Consider the following 23,849-nt stretch of genomic DNA (forward strand, 5'->3'; position numbering starts at 1 on the left):
GAAAATCGATTTAACATAAAATGTCTGTGGAAAGGTAAACAATAATACGAGGTATGGACGATCCGATATAGTAACTGAAAGAATGCAATATGAGCAAAAATGATAACTGTAGATTCTGTTTTAGCGTCTTTACTGAAAAAAAAAATTGGCGTTATGTGTAGCCACTTTGTAAGTTATATCGACGAGTTTCTATTACGAGTGATTTGATTGGATTTTGGATCCGGGTTAAATTTAAGTAACTCACTAGATGGCGCTGGACGATACCCGCTAAATATGAATGAGTAATGTCAGGGGTTTGAGGGAGCGAGGGTGGACTCAAAACCCTGACTTGGGAGGATAATATATCGGTTGAGGTTGTATATTACTGCAGAAAAATATATCTTTTTACAGCATAACTTGTATTTTGTTTATCAAAATTTAATGAGAAATTGTAAGGTTATTATTGCCTGAAATATTTATTTTGACTTTTGTCTATTTGTGTACAATAATATAATAAGTGATAGTGGAATATTTTTATTTCACAAAATTACTCAGGGAAGCACTTGTAAATTCGGCATGTAGCTACTGAATTCAATAACCGAAAGTTATAGAAGTTCATCCACTTTGCTGTTAAATATCTTTAAAAAAAATTTACAAAAAGATATGGCCTTGAATTACTTGTAAGATACTGCAGACAAAATACCTAAGTCAGTAATTTTAAAAGTACACAAACTTTTCCAAAGTCAGTTACCTTTTATCCTAAAACTTAAAATCTAAACATCAGTCCTGAATGACGGTTATGTATCCGGCTAGTCGAGAGAATGTATTTACACTCATATGACGTTAACATAAGTGTATTTCTTTCACTAGAATTTAAAATGAACACGCTTTGCACTAAGCCAAGATTTTTAAATCAAGATCACTCGGAGTAGAAAAAAAATACAATGAAGTCCCCGCCTGACACGTTTCTTTTAGACCTCCTGTGCTTCCGGATTCCCCCAATATCCAATCTGACGAAGAATAATGAGGTATCATTCGAAGAACATTGTAAATTTAGGTGAAGTATAAAATAAAGACTGAAAACCCATCAACGTCAGTCCCTTTCTATTTACTTATCATCTGATAAAGTTATGGTAACCATAGCAGAAAAAGGCAATGTTGAAACAATAACTGAACATGTTGAAAATAAATCCTTAATCTCTATTTTCGAAATTATTTACGCCATGACGAATGCTATACAACACAAGGCGGCTCAGACTTCTTATTCGTTCAAAGTTTACTCGTAAGTCATGTAAATTGTCTCGAATTTTGTGTCTTCATTAGTACAAGGACACGCATACCTAGTCGATCAATGACCAAACGATTCGTCCCGTGTGACCTTTGTCTACTACAGTAACTATATAGTATGTACAGAATTTCAGAATCTGATAAGAATTTGATAAGAATAAACACATGTATCAACACGCTATATTGAGAAAACAAGTTATGAAACCATTCACTATAAAGGACCAATTTATATGTTCTGCGGAACATTTCAGATCAAACTAAAAGTTCAACCATGATCTTAATACTTGTTGTTTGTTTAGCGTCTGTGTCGCAGGGATTTATTCTTGACACTCTCGGACTGAGTACGGACGTGCATACAGTAGACCAGCTAGATGTGAACAAATACTTAGGTAGATGGTACCAGATGTATACCAGTCTGTCTGTGCTGGCAACGTTCGAACAAGGAGCTCAGTGTGTTACAGCTGACTGTAAGTGTAGAATTTATTATTGTAATTTGGTTTAAGCTTAGCATCCTAAGTATGTTAGATCAATAATCACTTAAATTATGCATCGGACTGTTTTATTTCTATATTTCTAACATTTACCGCAACAGTTTAATTTGAGCGTTTACGAAAATTGAAAGGTCATCTTTGATCCCAACACAGATATGTTAGTAGAAGATTATTAAAACCCCAGTCAAGAATTATTTTAAGAGTTATTTTTGTATCTTAATTTGAATCAATTAGGTTGGACGACGCTATGATGTCAATTTTTGTCCTCTTTCAGATTCAGTGAATCCAGATGTGAAGAACAATATCACAGTCTTAAACTCCGAAACAGTAAACAGTCCGAACAGTAAACTTAAAGTAACCCATGGCTATGCCTTACCTTCAGGGAACCCTGGACAACTGACGGTTGTCTTGGAAACTGCTCCACTTCCAGCCCCCTGTAAGTGTTTACTGATTCTTAGCTTACCTGGCCCGGAGAACCATGTGAGCTATTGCCAGCACTATGTGTCTGTCGTCCATCGTTGTCCGTAAACTTTTTTCAAACGTCTTCACTGAAACTACTGGCAATATTGTAACCAAACTTTGCTTCTTTAATCTGGCGAAAAACATGGCCGTCATTACTAAAAATAGTATTTTAAACATAATTCAAAAACAGTTGGGTTCAGCTAAAATCTGACGGAGTAAAATTGTTTATCATGATGAGTTGGGCCTATGCCGAAATTTTCAGAAAGATCCGTTGACGGATGAATGAGTTACGGTTCCTGAAATGGATTTTTCCGAATTTAACATTTGCAATTTTGGAAATCTCCTCTTAAACTACTAGTAGGATGAGATTGTAACCAAACATGGCATGCATGTTTGTTAGGATATCCTTAACAAACTGTGTGTGGAGATTTTTGATCTTTCGAAAAATATGGCCACCATTACTAAAAATTGAGGATTTGAGAGAATACCTCGAAAACCAATGGGTTAGCCCAATTTTCACAGGGTAAAATTAATCAGCATGGCGAGACGGGCCTATGCCGACATTTTCACAAAGATATGTTGACCGATATTGAAGTTATTGCCCTTGAAGAGTCAAATATGTATTTTATAATATGAAAACCGAGAGGGTAACTAAGATGCTCTCATGATTAAATGATTTTTGTGACAACAGTACAGTAGGGTCAAGAGGCCAGCTTTAGAAAGCTAAAAAGACTATTTTTGGCAAGGTGAGCGGCTTTTTAGAGCATCTGGTTTAAGTTCGTGACTTCTGCTGTAAATACTTCCTAAATTATTTATTTGGATAATTAGTTATCGCTTGCAAGGCCATGCAGCTCCACATACCATGTATTTGAAAGGTTACCGAATTGTTCTTTTTTCACACTAATTTGTGTTCTTTTCCTTGCAAGTCAATTGTCATTTTATAGTTAAGCATAATACAATATGTATCAAGATTTGAACTTAACTAAAGCCATCTCTTTTTCTAGACTGGGTGTTAAAGCTCGGACCTGATACATTTGGAAGCAGTGGACAATATCAATACTCTATTGTTAGTGACTTTGTAAAAGGAACATTATTTGTTCTCGCTCGCGACCAAGAAGTGTTCAATAGTCAATACGAAGGTGAAGTATTAGAATTTCTTCAACAGAATGGATTTACCCATATACTGAACAAACCAGTAAAAACATATCAAGGATCGGATTGTACATACAATCCCAACACACAATGATCAATATTCTGTATCAAGTATAATGTAAATAAATGTTTTCTTATATCCATCTTGTTTTGTAAGTACTCTGTAGACAGGCAAAGACTAATAGGTTCTTGCAAGATCTGGGATTTCTTCCACGAGCGTGAGAAATTCCGTCTTTTTACGAGTTTTATTCAGAAAACTGTTGCTGCAGGACGAACATTGCCGAAAATATGTATATATTTATTTGTACTCGCTTCGAAACAGTCAGATTACCTTGGGAAACTCTCGCGATCTGACTGTTTCTAGAGCTCATCAAATAAATTTGATATTACCCGGCATTATTCATGTATCGTATATTTCTTATGTTGACACAGGACTTTAAATGTTCCAAATAAATTTACAATTTAAATTACAAAAAGTGGAGATTTTATCATATGGTAATAGAGTGGTATTATATACTTGTTACTCGTGTAAATCATCTTTAGTATTTGATTTATATGATTGGTATTTTTGTATTTTCTATAAAGTTAAGGATTCTAAAATTTTGAAAGGTTACGGAAATATAAACTGATGTGAAAGATAGATACACAAAATCATTTCATTCTGTCGAAAATCAGAATGCTTACCTATTTCGTTGCGGTTCCGTCAACATCAATCACATTATATAATCATTGTGCCATCGGTCACATGTTAGCAACAGTTGTACGATAATAAAAGCGCCAAATTCTCTTTCATCAGGCTTATCTATTTTCACTAAAATTTAGAGATTGGCTCAACGTGTCTTGCTTGATTAAATATCGACAAAAATACCGAAATATATCAAAACAGAAGGACAATTCAGAGACACCAGAATCCAATAAGACGTGACCAAAAGTGAAAAAAAGGAAACAGTGCGGAAAAACAATACAAAAGCATGTAAAAGTGATGGTTAGAAAAACAAGACCGCACATGAAAAAAGTAGAGCACTTGCAAATATGAACTGCCACAAAAAGTAACGGGGTGGCATCAGGTACTCCGGAAAGGAAAGCATGTCTTGCCCAGCGGCACCCGTCATATTGCAAGTGATTATAATCGGTAAGTGTCAAATAAGGGGGTTGTCAATTCAGTAGGATGGGAAACGGACTGGATATCTTATTTTATCTGTTAAATAGAAACTACATATCGGTTATTCAAATCACTTGTGATGGCGACCTCAAAACTTCAAATAGTGATGATACCAACAAAGGCTGATTATAGCCCTGTCTTAAAAGTTATTTGATAGTATCCTCGTTCTACTGAAAAAAAGTAATTATACAAATCAGATGCACGGCAGTTATTTACAGATCAATTGTGAAACTTTGGTATATTGCCACAGAGAAAGGGAAATTTACAATTGGAAAGTCATAACCGTAACGTTAATATGTCATATAATTTTAGACGTTATATATAGGTATGAAGCAAAAGAAAGTGTATTATTTGTTTCTTTAATCTCAAGTTCATTTGGGTATATCAAATGCATGAAATGTTTGAAATTAGGATTATTCAGAGGCATCATCTGTATGAAGGAACCTGAAATTAAAAGATTGGGCGAGTCGCTTCTCCTTTTCTCTAATAGCCCTTTTAAAAACCTAGCTCTATACAAGAGTAATCAAGGGGATCAAGATTCTAGCGGAAACCAATAGAATGTAATCTATGGAAAAAGACCAGACAAGGAAAACAGATACACACAACAAAGAACATAAAATAATTAAAATAATACATTCAAAGCAACAAAAGTAAATGAGCAACTCGGACTACACTAAAACCTGAGAATATCAGAATCAGTGTGTGTGTGTGTGTGTTTTTTTTTTTCTTCACAAAATAAGCATTTTCTCTACTTAATACTTCACTGTAGATGAGGATATTGTCTTGTCCTCTGTTTTCCATAGCAACATGGGTGAATAACGATCACACAAAACAGACTTGAGGTTGTCATTTGGAGATGTGTACAAGGTTGATAAATCAAATGTTTATATTACTACTAGTATGACTATCAGAAGAGAAACTTTTGATTTTTTTTCGATTTGTGTTATTAATTATTACTAGTAATTTAATTTTCACATCAAAAATCAAAATTATTTCGTTTGTCATATATTTTTAGACTTTTATCGACGCAAATTCGCGGCAAATGTCTTAAATGACGCATGGGACGCTACATAACAGCGTTGCCTCTTTAATTTTTGGTTCTGGAGGATAAATAAACGGAAGCCATTCTCCAAGTTTATGGTTATTAATTGAGAGAGCGGTATCAATATATCGATATGTGAAATTAAAGGATCTAGCTTTTTTCACAAGATTTTGAAGAAACTACGATTCCTATAAGAATAAAGAAACAGATCGGTTGGGAAAAGGGTACAATCAGCGCTCAATATGTTGTCCCTCCTTCACTGCGGACAAAATCATGGTCAGCCACAAAGACAACTCTTCTGTTGAACAGCTAGATAACACAGCCACACCGACAACTTTTCTGTTGAACAGCTAGATAATAGCCACACAGACAACCCTTCTGTTGAATGGGTAGATAACAGCCACACCGACAACTCTCCTGTTGAATGGGCAGATAACAGCCACACCAACTCTCCTGTTGAGCATGTACTGGTGATGCTATGCACCTTTGTATGGATCTTTATGTTGTTTTACAATACACATAGTTAGATCTTCATACTTCTCATTTGATGTAATATTTACCAAGACAATAAAAGAGTTATGGTTAGCTAGGCTTGAGGCGCAGCTGAAGGTTAATACAGGTGATCAAAGGGTGTCTTCTAGCTATTCCAAAATTTTAAAACTATATATTCTGGATATTCCTACATGCAGAGAACAATGGATGTTGTGTTAGTAGGTTTTGTTGTTTTAGTAATTATTGCCTAATTAATTTTACAGGTAAATTTGGGATTCAACATTGGATTTAAACATTTTATTAGCAAAATTATAATGTGTTTTAGAGAAATGTGGGGCCATTTTTGCCAAATTTATAACTTTTTCATGGTAATAAACATAAAATATAGACTTCAAATGTTGAAATATTGGAAAGAAGATAGAGACTGAAAATTAAATTCAGTTAATTAATAAACAAACGAAGAAGCCGTCCATGCCTGCACCTTGCTCCAGTACCAAGCCGATGGTAAACGTGTCCCAAGAAAACGCAAATACCGAGAGATCGACTCCAGACCGACAACACTAAAGATTCGTCTACAGAACCAGGAACTCACATCAGTCGTTTGCTTACGCTGCTTCTCATCTTTTGCATCTAGAGTAGACTTGTGAACTTTTGATTAGTGCTTGAGCTGTTGTGCTTTATATGTTTTATTTATGCATTTATTGTATGATTCTTTTAAACAAATCATGTGTACTTTAACTTTATTTACTGCTTTTTCATTTATTTACAATGTTATCAGTGCTTGAATATTATGTACTTATAAAGTGTGTATTATCAATGACTTATTGTCATCATGAATATTGAATATTTAATAAAATTGTGAGAGAAAAATCGTATTTTTTTATTTGTTAAAAAAAAACTTTAAATGACACCTAAACACTTGCAAGTCTAAAATTCATAAGAATTTTCACATGAAAAATTTACAGATCCCAAATAAAATTTCATACATACAGCAAAAATGTGACTGGTAACTTTTACACATTTAGAATTCCAATTAAAGTTTTGTTTTTTCAGTATACACAAACTTAATCCCTTGTTTATACAACCGTTCTGGCTATTCCTACATGGATTTTATAATTTTTATCTATAAATTTTAGAATATTGGAATAGCCAGAATACGACTATATATACGACTGTACGGACTTTGTATACATATATTTTAACTAAAATGTAGTTGTTTTTTGTTTTTGTTTTTTGTTTTGTTTTGTTTTGTTTTTTTTTTTTTGGGGGGGGGTGTTTCTTGTTTTATTGTTTTTAGAAGAACACTCCACTCGAGAAAATTCGGAATTTCTCAACACTCTAGTAAGAAATCTCCAGGGCAAGGAGATGTACAACTTGAGCAGAAATTATAGAGACTAAAATACCCGGTTAATTTGACCTTATTGAAAATTTGTGTAATCAAATGAGCCACTCTCTAGATAAAATCATAATTATCATCAAAATCTTACTGTAATCCTTTCGATCATTATCATTGGATTCGGCATCGAAAATATGCAACACATGTACATAGTCAAATGACCATATGACCTAATATTTCAGTAAGTATAAATAAATGCAGGTATGTATTTACTGTAAAAAAAATCCCAATCCCATGTACCGTTTACAACGAATATTGGTCAATTTTGCTTTGAGTTTGTTTATTATCTTTCTTTAGGTTAATTGTGATAATTAGTAGAAAAAAAACAATGTCACTTATACAAGAATATAAAGATAAAAGATAAAAACAAAAACATTCCTTTACATCATTACTCAGTGCTGATCAAAAGCGCACAAGGTGATGCCATTATACATGTACACAGATTTTAATGGAGCTGGAACACTTCTTAACATTCATTTAGGATTTCTCGCACATGCTTTTCAGTGGTATCCTAATATGTACGTTTGAGTGCGAATCATTTAGGTTACTTCTGTGAAATAAAACACAAACAGTATTGAATTGAAATAACGAACTTCATGTCTAAATAAAAGTTAAACCACCTTTACTGGTATTTCTTGTGAACTTTGATATCACTTTGATATTGGTTGTTTTATGTAAGAGCCGTTATCCTTATCATCACGTTGTAGAAGGTCTGGTCAATCTCGTGCTAGATGGCATGACTCAAGTCCATAAAATCCCAAACATAACTTGCTCGTTTCATTCTATGATTAAATATTTGAACAAAATGTACAGTTCTTTCGTGTTTGTGTTGCTGGTATCCGTAGTGTCTGGGTTTCTTTTAGATACAATTGGTCTAGGATCAAGTGTACCAGTTGTATCGGAGTTGGACGTGAACAAATACCTAGGAAGATGGTTCCAGATGTATACCAGCCAGTCTGTTTACGCCACCTTCGAAAGACGGGCATTGTGTGTAACAGCTGATTGTAAGTTTGCACTATATTTCTCTTGTTTTACCAATTAAATTTACACGAAGCATTAACTATTGCTAACTAAAGATAAAGAAGTAAAATGGGAGGTACTTATCACACTCAATATGTTATAATACCCTATACTCTCTCTCTCTCTCTGTTTCTTACTGTTAAACAAACGTGATATTTTTCTTGTAGATACACTAGCCAATGATGGTTCTGGAAGAATAACAGTCCTAAATTCCGAACGTCTTTCAGAAGCAAAGGGCAACCTTAAAGTCATTCACGGATTTGCCACTCCTACTGGAGAAGTCGGTAAACTCAAAGTTCACCTGGAGACAGTAGCCTTTGACGCTCCATGTTAGTAGATGTGTAATATTGGCAGTTCTTTGTTGCACAAAGATGTGTTTTGTATTTCAAATTTTTACTCGAAAAATGATTTGAATAATAGAATATTGAACTTATTTCTTTAAGAAAAACAAGCCAAACAACAACAACGAGAAAAAAAAACAAAAACAAAAAACAAAACAAAAATAATCTACACACACAACCAACTAAGCAAACAAACTAAAGGTAAAAACTTTAAGTTAGCTGAGTCCTGGAAACTGATGTAATTGTTATATTTACCTTCACCGTCGTTCAACGATATTGCTTTTTGATTTTCAGATTGGGTAATGAAGCTAGGGCCCGCCACCTACGGCCCAGAAAAGAAGTACCAATATGCTCTAGTATCAGACAACCTAAAAGCGACATTATTTGTGCTAGCTAGGGATCCTGTCGTATTTAAACGTGACCACGAAGCTGAGGTACTACAGTTCCTGAAGGACCAGGGATTCACGTCCATCATCAACAAACCTGTTAGTACTTACCATGGTAACGACTGTTTATACAACAACGACCACGTGTAGAATTCTATTCTGGTCAAATTCCATCCGTCACCCATTACATTTCAGTTTTGTAAATAAATATTCTTTTTATCAGTGTTATTGTTATTGTGTATTCCGCCTCGTAGCCAGACAGGTACAGACAGATAGATAACCATCTATGGGCCTCAATCAAAAACATTTGAAGTTCACTTTTATTTGATTGATGCACATAGTGATTGGTAAAAAGCTGAAAATATACAAAAAAGGATTTTCCTAAATAATTGTCCAATCAAAATTATCATACATTCAAAATATCAAAGATATTTATCAGAATCAAAATACAGATAACAAATAATACATCACACAATATTTTAAAGAAAAGTGTTATGAAATAAACTTCAATTATCTCCCTTTATGATGCAGGGGTAAGATCAATTTTTCAAACAGGAAAGTCTCCCCCTCAAAGTATCTCAAAATATCTCAAAACTGGTGAAGGGAATGTGGGATGCATAAATAATTATGATATATCATATTTTACGTCACAATATCATTAATACTGCAAGTGGAATGAAAACAACTCAAAATACCTATCATAAACTATAAAGGCATGGCTTATCTAGGCAAAATGTAAGAAAACAACATGTGTGCCAATTGTGTAAAAAATATCATTAATTTCTCTTTTCCCATCAAAAATATGTATGCAACTATAAAATATAAGCATTAAAGATAATAATAAGACTTACATAGTGGTCTGTCATGAAAAGATTGACTCAAAAAATCTCGATGGAAAACGCATTGGTTCAATGCTCTGACTTATGTGGTTCACATGTAATCTCAAACCCGGAAACAGGAAATGACTCAAAAATGAAAGTAAAAGTACAATATCCAAAATAGAAATCAAGCGTACCCTAGGGTCATGAAATAGGACATAGGAATAGGTTAATTATTAGAACATCTAAATATATCAAATGTTAGATATAACCAATGAAAATATAACTAAACAATACCTATTGGGACTAGGGAAAAATATTAAAATTGTAATTGAGAACATTACACTCCCCGTCTGATATGAAAATATCACTACTTAAAATTGAATGCAAAGACACAAAGAAAAATCCCAAACATATAGTTTACCTAACTATAGTTAATCATAAAAAAATCAAAAACCATAATACAACAAATGTAAAAAATAAAGTCCATGATTCACAGTTCTCACAAAGTTCACACCTCATTATGGCTTAAAAGAATAGTTTGTGTGATAGGTCTCACATACACACGAGGTTGACCATCTTTTATTGTCCTTAACAAAATTTTTCGAACGTGACTGTCTTTACTTGGAAACACATGCTCGACAATAGCAAGAGGCCAAAAGTTTCTATGTTGTTCATTGTCTTTTAGAATCACAATGTCACCTTCTTTTATATCGATTTGAGTCTGTTGCCACTTCCTTCCAAGTTGTAATGTTTGCAAATATTGTCGTTGCCACCGAGTCCAAAATTGGTCTGCCATAATTTGAACTAGTTTCCACTGTGAAGTATACACATCTCGGATGTTTAGATTGCTAAAGTTTTCAACACATGCATCTGTTTTAGTAGTTAATAGAGAATTAGGTGACAAAACATCAGGAAATCCTGCAGCAGTTGAAATAGGAATCAACGGACGAGAGTTCATTATGGCTGTTGTCTCTGCCATAAATGTACTTAGAACCTCATGTGTTAGCTTCTTGTGTTTATTTTCATACAAGATTGAATCAATGATGCGACGTGTTATTCCAATGAGTCTTTCCCAGGAGCCACCCATGTGAGACGAATATGGTGTGTTCAACCTCCAAACAGTACCTTGATTGTTGAGAAAGGTCTGAACTTCTTTGTCTTCTACACATATTGTAGGGATACCAAGTTCTTTGGCGCTTCCAACAAAATTTGACCCTCTATCTGAAAAGATTTCTTTCACTTTGCCTCTAATTGAAATGAAACGTCTCAATGCGTTGATAAAGCATGAAGTACTCATATCCTCAATGACTTCTATATGAACTGCTCTACTAGAGAGACAACAAAACAAAACAGCCCATCGTTTTGAATTTGAACTGCCACCTCTTGTACGGCGCGTAACTACCTCCCAAGGTCCAAAACAGTCTATTCCAACATAAGTAAAAGGTGGACAAATTGCCAATCTTGCTTCTGGTAGATCTGACATCTTTTGAATTTTAACTTTGCCTCGAAATCTTTTGCACAAAGCACATTTTGAAATTTCTGAATATACTATTCGTTTTGCTCCAATAATCCAAAATCCTTCACTTCTGATTTTACCTTCAGTTAAATGTCGACCTTGATGTCGAATGAGTTCATGACAATGTGAAGCAATAAGTTTGGCTATATAATGTGAACCCGGAACAAGGATAGGGTGTTTCTCTATAACGGAGAGAGTTGAATATTTGAGTCTACCACCTACACAAAGAATTCCATGATCATTGAAGAATGGGTCAAGCTTAAGTATCGAACTAGATTTGTGAACAGGTCTGTTAAGCTTCAAATTCTCAATTTCCTTTTCATACAATTCATTCTGAACTTGTTTGAGGATGAACAGTTCTGTTTGTTTCCTAAAATTTGGATCGTTTTTACTCACAATCACTTTTTGACCATTCCGTATTGATTTCCGTAATTGTATGAACTGTCTCAGATGTGATATTGCGCGTACAAGCGATTTCCATGAAGAAAACTTGCAAAAACGATGATTTCCAATTGCTAAGTTTTGTATACTGACTTTCAACGCAACTACTTCCGGACGGATATCTTTATCCTGATTTGGTTCAATTAAGGGATAGGTTTCTGTTTGTGAATCACTACAGTTTTCAGAGAGTAACCATGTAGGACCTTTAGTCCATCTTTCAACGAGAGTCATATTGGCTGTGTTTGAAAATCTTGTACCGATATCAGCGGTGTTCTTTTCTGATGCAACATAGGACCATTGTGACGGTTTTAAGACTTTATGTATTTTTTCAACACGATTTGAAACATAAGTGAAGAATCTTCGAGTTGTATTGCAAATATAACCTAAAGTTATTTGACTGTCTGTGTAGTAGTGAAATACATCATGAGATAGATTCATATGATCACAAATAGCTTCTCCTAGCTCAGTAGCAAGTACAGCACTACATAGTTCCAATCTGGGTATTGTGTGACCCTTTACTGGTGAAAGTTTCGACTTTCCCATAATGAAACCTAAAAAAGCAGTACTATCATTGTCAATTGCTTTCAGATAGGCAACTGCAGATATTGCTTGTTCACTCGCGTCACAAAAGATGTGGATGTCAGGATTGTGTACAGACGATATTGAAATAGGAACGATCATGCGTGGGATTTTAAAGCTATCTAACGATTTAAGTGATGCAAGCCACAAGTTCCATTTTTCCTCATGATCAGGACTTAGAGGTTCATCCCAATCACTGCCAGGGGTAATAACTTGACGGAGGAGAATCTTTCCACTAATAGTAACAGGTGCAATGAAACCTAATGGATCAAACAAACTATTGTTTGTTGATAGCATGCTTCGACGGGTAGCTGGTCTGTCAATGATATGGTGTTGAAACACAAAACTGTCAGATTGAAGGTTCCAAGATAGTCCTAAACTTTGATGGGTAGGTAACATGTCATGACACAGATCTAGAGTTTTAAGCTCTTTACCAAGATCATCATTTGGGAAGGCTTTCATAACTTCTACGCTGTTAGATACGATTTTATGAAATCGGATGTGTCCATTTTGCTTCAATTCGTCCTGCGTTCTTTTCACAATATCAATTGCATATTCGGCATTTGTAACAGAGGTTAGACCGTCATCAACATAAAAATCATTCGAAACAAAGTTTTTGACGTCATTCTCAGAATTCGAAGCGGTAAGTCGTAAACCATAAGTTGCTATAGCAGGAGAAGGTGTATTGCCAAATACATGAGACGTCATTCGGTACTCAATGAGTGGTTGATTGAAATCATTGTTCTGGTACCAAAAGAATCTCAGATAGTCTCTATGATTCTCTATTACACGGAAACGGTAAAACATTTGTTCAATATCGCCAGTTATGGCTACTTCATTCAAACGAAAACGCGAAAGAATACCAATCAAGCTATTGGTAAGATCAGGTCCTGTCATTAAAAGACTGTTTAGTGATACACCCTCATAAACAGCTGATGAATCAAATACACCTCGGATTTCATTAGGTTTCTTTGGGTGGTGCACCCCAAATAAAGGAAGATACCAACATTCTCCAGCAAAGATAGTTGGTGCTGTTTCTGCTGCACCGCTCTTTAATACTTTATCCATAAAGGTCATGAACTGATCACGCTTCAAAGGATTTTTATGCAAGTTTCTATCAAGTATCAGTGCTCTTTTGTGGGCTTGTTGGCGATTGTAAGGTACAGGTGGTTTAGGTTGTTTGAACGGTAGTGGTGCTGTCCAGAAACCTGTTTCATCCTTAACAAAACTACTTTTCATCAAAGAAACAAATTGCTTATCTTCTACAGAAAGAACAATTTTGTTGTCATATGGAGTTTTTGCAAATATTTCATCCTGAATATCAAGTTTAGGTTGACTGATTTCAAAGTTGTACTCACATAGTGGAAATGTTGTATGCCTACCATTGCTGAGAACATTTGTCTTACGAACATTAATAGAAGATGGTGCATGTACCTTACCAAGACAGACTTCTCCAATGACAACCCAACCAAGTGGAATAGGTTAATTATTAGAACATCTAAATATATCAAATGTTAGATATAGCCAATGAAAATATAACTAAACAATACCTATTGGGACAAGGGAAAAATATTAAAATTGTAATTGAGAACATTACATTGTGTCCTGTCTAAAATCAAGGTTTTACCTTGGGAAGTCGTGAATTCAAGCTGGAAAAAATTGCTTGCATGCAATACTGAAATTTTTTAGTTTTATAATAATATTCTAGGAGCAGTGTAACTATTTCCGTATGTACTTTAAACTAGCTCTTTATTAGAAGGTTGTTCTTAATAGTCGGGTAAATCCATGATGAGTGGCACAACATAATTTTTTTCCACTGAATCGTTTGTTTTCTATCATATGTAATGTCGAAAAATGTTTTTTTAAATCGGCAATGGATTGCCTAAAAAATTATTTTAAAGTTCCCTTTATAACAATGCAACACAATTTTACATTAACGAGAGTCATCTCCCCTTTTTAATGAATTTCGATTTCGATGCTTTTATGTAATTTATTTCTCTTTATTCGTTAAGTAACACTATAATGAAAAACTTGAAAACCATAACACTTTCCGTATATCCGTTGCATCCTTCATTTCGTGCATTATAAAGCTGAGACATCGTTGTTTTGACGAGATAATTCGACTGTCTTTGTGGAAATAAACCACTAAAATCCCCCCAAAAAAGCTTTCGTAAAACAGTGTTAGCCAATCGTTTGCACGATATGATTGACGCCGACCATCAGCTGACTGTTCCTATACTTGGTATAATTTTCGTTTTCGTGCTAACATATAGAAGAAGAAGAACGGTTTATTTACCAATAAAGGGCCCATAAAGGGCATGATTACAATACAATTTTTTTTACATACAACAGTTTTGATTGAACATATATGATAGCATATAATATCAACAGTTAATTTACAAACTAAATAATTGTCACATTTTTTGAGCTTTTACTTGCATTATGAGTAATACATCATAGTAATCAGCACATAGTGTTTAGTTATTATAATGGCACACCTCAGTTTCATTTACAAAATTGGATTATGATAATGGAGATTATAATCATAATCATCAAATTATTATATGAATAAAGAATGTAAATGTATATTCACTTAAGGGCATATCTATTTGCAATAGTGATAATAATGGGGAAAAAAAGAATAAAATAAATAAATAAATGCAGTGGACATAATTCTCACTAGAAGCCTTCTTGTGCCCAGTGCAGAGAAGCAAGTCTTTTGAGTTGCTTCAAGACAAAGGACACCAAGGGACGGTGCTCTTGGCTTCAAGTATGAAAATTAAGGAGCAAATTTGCATATACTGGGCTTTTAATTACCCAAAATTCTCACATTACATATTACAATATAAGCAGAAAAAGATATGGGAAGATATTAATGATAGATAAAAATAATAATAATAATAATTAATAACATATACAAAAAGAAAAAAGAAAAATTATAATTTAAACACCACTTGATATAACAAAATCACTTAAACCAGATAAAATAATAGAGTTTTCACAATTTAAGATCCATATCAATTTGTTTTCATCACTGAGGTTAATAAAATGTGGACATGTAGATATTATTAACTCATATAGTATATCTCTCACTTTTTTATTTGATGAGCATGAAAAAAGAAAATGTACTTCATCGTCTACTTCTCCTGAGGCGCACATGCGACATAACCTATTTTGTCTAGGAATACCATGATAACGCCCTGTTTCTATCTCTAGTCTACGAGATGAGATGCGCAGCTTTGTAATTTTTCTCCTTTGCTCAAATTTACTTGAGATAAGTATTTCTCTAGCCCAAAATTGTTTTTAATTTTAGCATATACATTAAGTTTGTCTTCACTGTTCTTTTTCAAATTTCTTACCCATGTCTCTCTATAGTGCTGAGAAAGGATCAGTTTAGAGATTCGTTCAAATGAGAATTGAGTCATGTTTGTTAGACTATCTTTTATATCCTGAACAATGTTCATAGTGTATTTTATTGATCCATACCATGAGGGTTTATTTTGTCTAAACAAAGTTTTAGATTCTGCAAAGGCCTGTTGAAGCAATGGAAAGTCCGACTGTAAATTTTCTAGTCTATACCAATATTTTATCATGATTTGATAATATCAAAGTGAAGTGGAAAGCGACCTAGTTCTGACAATACTGCTAAATTTGTTGACCTTTTATGAACACCCAAAATGAATTTTGAAAATTTTACATGAAGTTTTTCACATATGAGTCTTCGGTATATATCATCGAGTGGTAAAACTTCCTTCTAGTTTTGTATGGATTAAAATATCCCCATATCTCAGCATCATATAGAAGAATTGGTTTGAAGGTATGATCAAAAACCTCTGGTGGATTGTATAAAACACAAGCAAAAAGGTCCTTTTGAAATCCAAAAGAACTTTTTTCTAGTTTCACCCACTGATAGTCAGCAACAGAATTTTTAAGAATTTTCACATATGGTTTAATTTCAGGTTTGCATAAAATTGGAAGACCTCCAAAGTGCGTGTTATTACCTATAGAAGTCATCTACATACAGTATGGCAGTACATCTTACCATTTTTTGTCAGTGGTTTATATGCACCGAAGTGAGTTTCTGCCAAGAACAGTATGTCAAAATTGTTAACTTTATTTATGAAAGATGGATCTTCTGTCTTATTGTTATATTTTGTAATCATGCCCCCAATGTTCCAAAACCCCATTTTAATTGATGTCATTTTCAACAATTTAAGTTTACCTGCTACAGAAAAATAAAGATAGAAATTGGATTCTGATAAATTTCAGTTATTGGGTCTTAATATTTCTTATGATTTATATCACTGTATACTTTAAGTTAAACTTGGGCTTTAGAGCTTCTGTGTTCAATTGAGGAAAACTTAACAAACAGGTAATGAGGAAATATTTGATGTTCCAAGGCTGTCTTATATATACATGTATGTATGTGTATAATATAATTAACACTTTGTCAGTTGTGATATTGCAAGTATTTACTTGTTTTTTCCCCCATTTTTGTCTTGATTCCTTCAAAACTGTATGGGTGTCAGTAACATGTAATATCAACTATATTATAATCTGAAATAATGATTAGAAAAAAAAAATACAATGTAATGCACAAAGCTGACCACAGCATAATACTGGTAATAAAATATATATATATATATATATATCCTGGTTTACATGACGTAACAAATTAATAGTTTGTGTACATTTTGTAAACGAAAATATTTATTGTGAGTCTCTGCCTCTACCCCCCCCCCCTTCTAGTAGTTCTGGATCTCCCCCTTTTTTGTAAAGTTTGTGGTAGGAGTATGTTCAGCGCTGAATGAATGGCTTAAAATTATTCGCCAAAAAAGATATTCCTCTCTGATTTAGATGGTAGCCATCTTGGTCTAAAAGTTTCTTATTAGGATTACCCCCATAAAGCATATTATGCTCACAGAAAGATACCAAAGGGGATGGGTCACCCAGGAGTTTTTGTTTTAGCAGAGCATTTACTATCTGATAATTTGTTTCATTACGTATGTCATCTAATCTAGGTGTACAAAGGGAAATTATAACTTTTATATTTTCCCACTTTTCCCTCATCATGCAAACAAATTGTTCAAAATTGTTGACACATAATTCTGGTTTCAGATTTTTTATATCATTAGTCAGTACATGGAGTAATACAGGGTCGGGTGCTGTATCTCTGTACTAGCTATGAAGTGTGATGCCTCTTCTACGGTATATTGAAAAACTTTGGTAACACAAACTGCATCTGAAAGTTTATTTTCCTTAATTCCGAGCGTGTTTGATGTCCCAATAAGCAAAACCTTGGGTTTTCGCGTATTCTCTTAAGGCTAAAAACCACTAATTCCACTTCCCATAGGCTTCTATGCTAAATTCACAATATTCAATGGCTTCTCTGGACTTTACCTTAACTTTAACCTGCAGAGGACTATATATCAGCATGATTCTACATATGTCAGCTCACAATCCTCAGAATGGCATGTGGGGTTAGCAGACTTGCAGTGCAGTACTGGTCACCGGAAGTGAAGGGTCTATAAATAGCATGGGAAATCCCAGTGTTTTCACAAGATAAGGGTATATTTAAAAATCATTATGGAGATTAGGCTTCACATCACAAGAAGCAAAATGCACCTATAAATTGTACAGAAATGTTTTTCCTTTCAGAAACTGTTTAATTTTTTTAAATAAGATGAGAACTTTTTTCACAGCACTATGAGGAACAGGGGTAATTCCTGCGTAGGACTATTTTTGCCTACGTTCCAAATGCTCATTGGTTGAATTGGTGGTCTGTAACCTTAACGCCCTCGGCTATCATTTGGGGTCTCTCACGGACGGTGTAAAGCATTGAAGCGTTTACACAGACCCCGGGTATAGTCAAACCCGTGGGTCATTGTGTATTCGGGGAAATTAGTTGTCGCGTGACCATGTTCATCATTAATTTCATTAAATGCACTATCACGTGATTTAATGTCGCTCTGTGACCTGTTGATCCAATTTGTAATCTGTACGCTATATATTGTATAGCTTACAGCATTTGCTGAATCTTTGACCCAGCAAAATACTTTTTGGGATAAAATCAACACTCCCAAGCTCATGTGAGACAGAAAGATAGGTCAACGTAATGGTGCACGCCAGTCAATTGATGAGAAATCTCCAAGGCCGGAAAAATAATGCTATGTTTCCGATCACCATTCTAAAATGTTGTCGCGTCGGTGGTAGGGATTTATTTTTGGTTTAATTTTTTTGAATGGAATAAGTCATAGCGACACCAAACTTAGAATACGATGAACCAAATATGCGAAAACTAATAGACTTATATAATTAGTCCACGGCCTAATCCCTTTTGGGATTCGGCGCTTTTTTTTTTTTTTTTCTTGTTGACGTTGGTGGTCTAATTCAAGTGCCGAATCCCAAAAGGGATTATCCACGACCAAGAGCACACTCACGACAATCGGATCTAAATAGAAACAACCAATACTTTTCTTCGTTTTTCCGTCTAGGATAGAAAAAAAAACATCTATGGCTTTTTATTCTCTGAAAGACAATCTGCAGACTTTATAATATTTTTTTTTCAAATTAAAAACTTTTGGGTAGGGGGTCTGAAGGAGGGTCGGTAGGGTGACCGGAAACATAACATATTTTTAGGCCTAATAGGATGGTATATTTATTACTCCAGCAGTATTATAGGTTGCATGGTAATCTATTTTGTTGCAAAACACATGGCATTGAGGAATCTGTTGAGTTGGGGTAGTCCAATTAGTTGCCCATTACTGTAACATGAAGTTTCGGGGAGTCTACATTATACATATAGACATTATGTACACGTAAAAGCACATGTAAGTACATTCCCAACGATTTTAAGTTTTGCTATATATGTACATGTCAGACTGCATGTACTGACAACTCTTAGTATGATTTTTAATTAATAGGGGATGAGTATCATTATATAATGAAATGTAACTATTTTGCAGCAAAAAGGAGGGAATACATTGATTGAAGATTTTTCAATAACTGTAATACATTGAAGTTTAAAGAATTAATGAACGTGAGAAAAAAATCAAAGCTTAAAAAACTTTGCTCTATTATCAGAATTATCAACAAAAAGGTGAATTCTCTGGACTAAAATAGCCATACATATCTTCTTAATGTATTGTCTGGTTACTAAATTGTACAATTGTATTTTTATCTGTTTTCCTTTATTGTTCTTGACTGTTTTTTTTTTTTTGGTTTTTTGTTTTTGTTTATGTGTTGCTTATCTCTGTAACACAATTTCATATGTAATGACTGATATGTATGTCTGTATACCTTTGATTTAACAACGGTTTATCAGAATAAAGTATATATATTAAACCATTTTTGTTTATGAATTCATGCCAATAAAGTAAAGTTTGTACATGTACATTAAAATATAATTTTAGTCACATTCATACTTAAATATTTGTTAAAAATGGTGGAGGTTTATTAAGTATCAAGACATTAATACTACACACGTAAAAATAACTAAGTTTTATTCAAATTGTGAAGAAGATTTACATGATTTAATGAAAAAGAGATTCTAAGGCTAATGACAGTGTTGTGAAGTACTGAATGTATATACACGTTATGTTGGTTTTGAAACCAAATAATAATGGCAGTGCCTCTGGATATATTGTGTACAGCTGCAAAACAAGTACTATAGTATAGGAAACATTTTTCACGCTATTTAGAAGTTGATAAAATTGTTTGATACCGGATTTGTTGAAATATTGATTTTGAAGTGTTAACTGTGACACAGTATCGATGGATTTAGCCTTGAAGTCCTTCATATACCGGTATTGTAATTTTGATTGATATGAATTTTATTATTTTCTTGTCTATTGACTTATTTGACAAAGTACAGGTGTTGGCAAATTTCTAATCTGTTTTTAATACCAGCTGTTGATGCTGTAGTAGATGGTTTCGTTATTTTGTCATTGAAGTCTATGTTTGCATCCTCTATCTCAATAGTATTAAGTTTCTCTTCAGTTAAGTTGACCCAAAGTCTTTCAATGGTACTAGTAACCAAGACATAACAGGGTAAGCTGAGTCATCAACAAGATGGAATTTTTCTGATGGGAAATACCTCCTGTTTTCGTTGATGGCATTATAAATTCCAGGTTGACGAAATATATGAGCATCATGAACACTCCTTTACCATTTTTACAACTCAAAAAGTCAAAATTGGTGTATGATAATGAAATTTCAAACAGAGTTTGGGTCTCAGTATATAAAAGGTGAAGCAAGTATAAGCCATCATTTTTTTGTGTTTGTATGGGGGTAATGGATCTTTGAACTACAAAATTCCGGAAATGTCTCACTGAAACAGTTTCTATTTATTTTGTGCATGTTAATGTTTTGCACGAAGCCTAAGTTATTGATGCAATGTAAAAAAAAATCAAGAGAAAACCCATTATCCGCCAAATTTTCAATGAGCACAGAGGCGGATTTAGAGTGACACATGGGGCCCGGGCTAAATACCATGAGGTTATCAAAGTATGTTTTTTCTATTAATATAGCAGTATATCCAGGACGGACATCTAATGTTGTAAAATGCTGATAAATTACACTGACATTGCAAATTTTCATATGTTGACCTTTCTAATCGAAAATGAGATTGACAGTCCGAAGGAGAGTATAAAGGTATAATGTTTTCAAAATATCCTTTTGGTCGGATATGTTCTTAAGGGGCAAGAAGACTTTCAAATAAAGTTGGCATGGATCATGATGTTTGTTGAAAAAAAAACGACCCAAAACAACGTAGGCTGGAATACAGAAATGACTAATCGTTAGTGGTCTAATAACATATATCAAGACAGAAATGACTAACCGTTACTGGTCTAATAACATATATCAAAACGGAAATGCCAATAAATGATGTTAAGAAGAAAAAAAAAATCCAATAAAAAAATAATTATCAATTGTTTTTCAGAAACCAGGCTAATTATTCAAATGAAAACCCAAAATGGACGATAGAAAAGATATCAAAAACAATATCATACAAAACAGAACTTTTATAAATTACTCACAAAGTGTTTAGTAAATCCGATTTCCTGCCATGCGTATCCTTTATTACACACTGAGATTACAAAAATAGACTAACACGCAGACTATATATACTTACATGACAGGGGACCCTATAGGTGTACGCCTGACATAAAACATCCTGATCATCTTTATACAAGCAGAGAAAACTAAAGCATGTTTTTTGGGTTATTTTATTGCAATATTAAGACACAGAACAACTGGAACTTTTTCGTCTGCTGGTAAGGTTTGGTAAAGAGCTACGTTTTTCTAGAATGTTACCTATCGTTAAATTGGTCATCCGTAATAATTCTTGAAATATCGCAGAAACTTTTACATTTTCCTTGGCTGAGACCTCGACAAACGTGGCCTCCCAGTCTATAGATACAATAGAATCCATGGTGTATCTCTCTATCACAGCCTCAGATTTGACATCAGCCTTATTACACACAATCACAGTCGGTACTGACCCTCTACTGGTTGTTATTTCATCTCTTAGTCTCTTCATTTCATCGAACGAATTTTGATCAGTAACGGAATACACTAGTACAAAAGCATTGCTGGTAGAAATAGCTAATTTCTTCATAGCGGGGAACTCGTTGTGTCCTGCTGTATCTAAGATATTTAGAGTAACTGTTTTACTACCGACTTTGAATAGCTTATGGTGCATGTCTTCGACCGTTTCATGGTGTGTGTCTTGGAATTGTTCGTAGAGAAATTGAGATATGATTGATGATTTTCCGACCCCCGTCGACCCCATCACTGCCACTCGGAAATTAATGTCTTCTGAACCTTCGCTGCCGGCTCTATTCTTCCGCAAAAGAGGCATCTGTAAGAATAAAAAGAGCATGTATCAAAATGTCAACGGTTCTTGTTTTTAGGAAATCTGATGCAATATCAGAACCACTCAGCAAGGCAACAACCATTTGATTTTCGAGAGTGGGGTATGGATTTAAAAAAAATCGCCAGTAATGGGAAAAAAATGGGTTCTACTTTTAACTTTTAATAGATTTAATCGTATATCTGAAGAAAAAAAGTCTGTCTAGAAATTTTTTTACTGTTTAAGTAAGTCGGTTTTTGGGTATCCCAAAATTCCATCTTCTAATACTTGTACATGTAATTTACACGCTTGTAAAGGGAAAAACCGGACGCACTACCATATTAAACTGATTAAGACTGACCATAAAGGTCAACTCTTACCTTTACTGTCAGCTGAAATATACAACAGATTGAAAACCATCCTAACGGTTTATAATGGACAAGACACCAGCGAATACGACCAATGAAAAAGCTGTTATTCAGCTCTCTTCGAGTTTTTAACACTTCTGGCTCTTACTGATAGGTCAATTAAACACAATATCAATCCAGATTCTCAGGCTGCCACACTTTGGTTTTGTTCATAAGAGCACATAAAAACTTTTTTTCATGGAAACGCAATATTAACTGATATGTGGTTTGTTTATCACCAATGTATAATCGTCTTATATAATAGTGGGCTGCATATTTGATAGTGGGAGCAGGCTCTTGTGATCCAACTTACTAAATCTTTAGAAACATACAAAGGCGGGTGGGTGGGATTTTCAGGGGTACCTGAAAGATAATTTATATGCACCAGGTCCTCTCCAACGAATAAAGTCGTAACAAATGACGACAAAATCATGTCCTATACATCAGTCGACCCCATACATGTATTTTATAAAACTCCATATGGATAGTATTAATGCAATATTTGCTGTTATTTAACACTGGATTTCGTTTTTTTTTCTTTTTTACAAAATAATGAATAAAAAATCGGGACCGCAAGTACCTGTGGACATACTGACATAGCTACATACTCGTCATTTATAGACCTGTTATTCGAATTCGAGGACACCAGTCATCTCGGTGAAAACAAATATATGATAAACGAGACGACTTTGATTTAAAAACAATTGTGTGCAGTAATATACCAGTTTATATTTCTCAGTTTTAAGGTAAGTATGGCATAACCTACAGCCACTCTTCTAGCTTGTTGTCTGAGAGGCCGACTTTAGACATATAAGTTATAAAAATAATGTCTCCTGCTGCCCGAAAAAGGTTATATTTCCGATATGCAGATCTTTATAGAAATATTCTTTTCAGACAAATGGATTTTTATAATATCAACAATTTGCCTTCCGTACATTTTTTACTACTAGTTTTACCACCTTTGCCCGGCGGCAATTTTGTGTTGCGCGTTCGTATTGCAATATACCTGAAACAATTATAAC

At 34.1% G+C, this 23,849-nt stretch overlaps 4 protein-coding genes across 4 annotated transcripts; 2 read left to right on the forward strand and 2 right to left on the reverse strand.

The window, feature by feature from the left end:
- The first annotated feature begins 1,385 nt into the window (after window positions 1-1,385).
- LOC148618616 (lazarillo protein-like) lies at window positions 1,386-3,510 on the forward strand. Its single transcript, XM_088576892.1, has 3 exons — window positions 1,386-1,733; window positions 2,032-2,193; window positions 3,224-3,510. The coding sequence occupies exons 1-3, from the start codon at window positions 1,538-1,540 to the stop codon at window positions 3,463-3,465; spliced, it is 600 nt and encodes a 199-aa protein (XP_088433018.1). The 5' UTR covers window positions 1,386-1,537; the 3' UTR covers window positions 3,466-3,510.
- Window positions 3,511-8,209: 4,699 nt separating this feature from the next.
- LOC148618617 (uncharacterized) lies at window positions 8,210-9,425 on the forward strand. The gene is made up of 3 exons (XM_088577696.1): window positions 8,210-8,467; window positions 8,651-8,812; window positions 9,119-9,425. Exons 1-3 carry the CDS (start codon window positions 8,248-8,250, stop codon window positions 9,358-9,360), a joined length of 624 nt encoding a protein of 207 aa, XP_088433822.1. The 5' UTR covers window positions 8,210-8,247; the 3' UTR covers window positions 9,361-9,425.
- A 1,114-nt stretch (window positions 9,426-10,539) lies between these two features.
- Window positions 10,540-15,992, reverse strand: LOC148618618 (uncharacterized). The gene is made up of 2 exons (XM_088576858.1): window positions 15,927-15,992; window positions 10,540-13,881 (listed from the first exon to the last, which is right to left on the reverse strand). The coding sequence occupies exons 1-2, from the start codon at window positions 15,990-15,992 to the stop codon at window positions 10,540-10,542; spliced, it is 3,408 nt and encodes a 1,135-aa protein (XP_088432984.1).
- A 5,813-nt stretch (window positions 15,993-21,805) lies between these two features.
- Window positions 21,806-23,425, reverse strand: LOC148618619 (ras-related protein Rap-2b-like). Its single transcript, XM_088576859.1, has 3 exons — window positions 23,408-23,425; window positions 22,801-22,812; window positions 21,806-22,429 (listed from the first exon to the last, which is right to left on the reverse strand). The coding sequence occupies exons 1-3, from the start codon at window positions 23,423-23,425 to the stop codon at window positions 21,806-21,808; spliced, it is 654 nt and encodes a 217-aa protein (XP_088432985.1).
- Window positions 23,426-23,849: the final 424 nt, after the last annotated feature.

This window comes from Perna viridis, chromosome 4 (assembly GCF_037379345.1).
Source record: "Perna viridis isolate PV_CMFRI_1.1 ecotype Kerala chromosome 4, ASM3737934v1, whole genome shotgun sequence".
NCBI lineage: Eukaryota > Metazoa > Mollusca > Bivalvia > Mytilida > Mytilidae > Perna > Perna viridis.

Excerpts from the sequence above, each read along its gene's own strand:
- LOC148618618 (XM_088576858.1), bottom strand. The coding sequence starts at position 15,992 with ATGACTCAATTCTCATTTGAACGAATCTCTAAACTGATCCTTTCTCAG. Across the intron at positions 13,882-15,926 it reads AGCACTATAGAGAGACATGG|GATGAAATATTTGCAAAAAC; the intron begins GTAAGAAATTTG and ends CTTGATATTCAG.
- LOC148618617 (XM_088577696.1), top strand. The coding sequence starts at position 8,248 with ATGATTAAATATTTGAACAAAATGTACAGTTCTTTCGTGTTTGTGTTG. Across the intron at positions 8,468-8,650 it reads ATTGTGTGTAACAGCTGATT|ATACACTAGCCAATGATGGT; the intron begins GTAAGTTTGCAC and ends TTTTTCTTGTAG. Across the intron at positions 8,813-9,118 it reads AGTAGCCTTTGACGCTCCAT|ATTGGGTAATGAAGCTAGGG; the intron begins GTTAGTAGATGT and ends TTTGATTTTCAG.
- LOC148618616 (XM_088576892.1), top strand. The coding sequence starts at position 1,538 with ATGATCTTAATACTTGTTGTTTGTTTAGCGTCTGTGTCGCAGGGATTT. Across the intron at positions 1,734-2,031 it reads TCAGTGTGTTACAGCTGACT|ATTCAGTGAATCCAGATGTG; the intron begins GTAAGTGTAGAA and ends GTCCTCTTTCAG. Across the intron at positions 2,194-3,223 it reads TGCTCCACTTCCAGCCCCCT|ACTGGGTGTTAAAGCTCGGA; the intron begins GTAAGTGTTTAC and ends CTCTTTTTCTAG.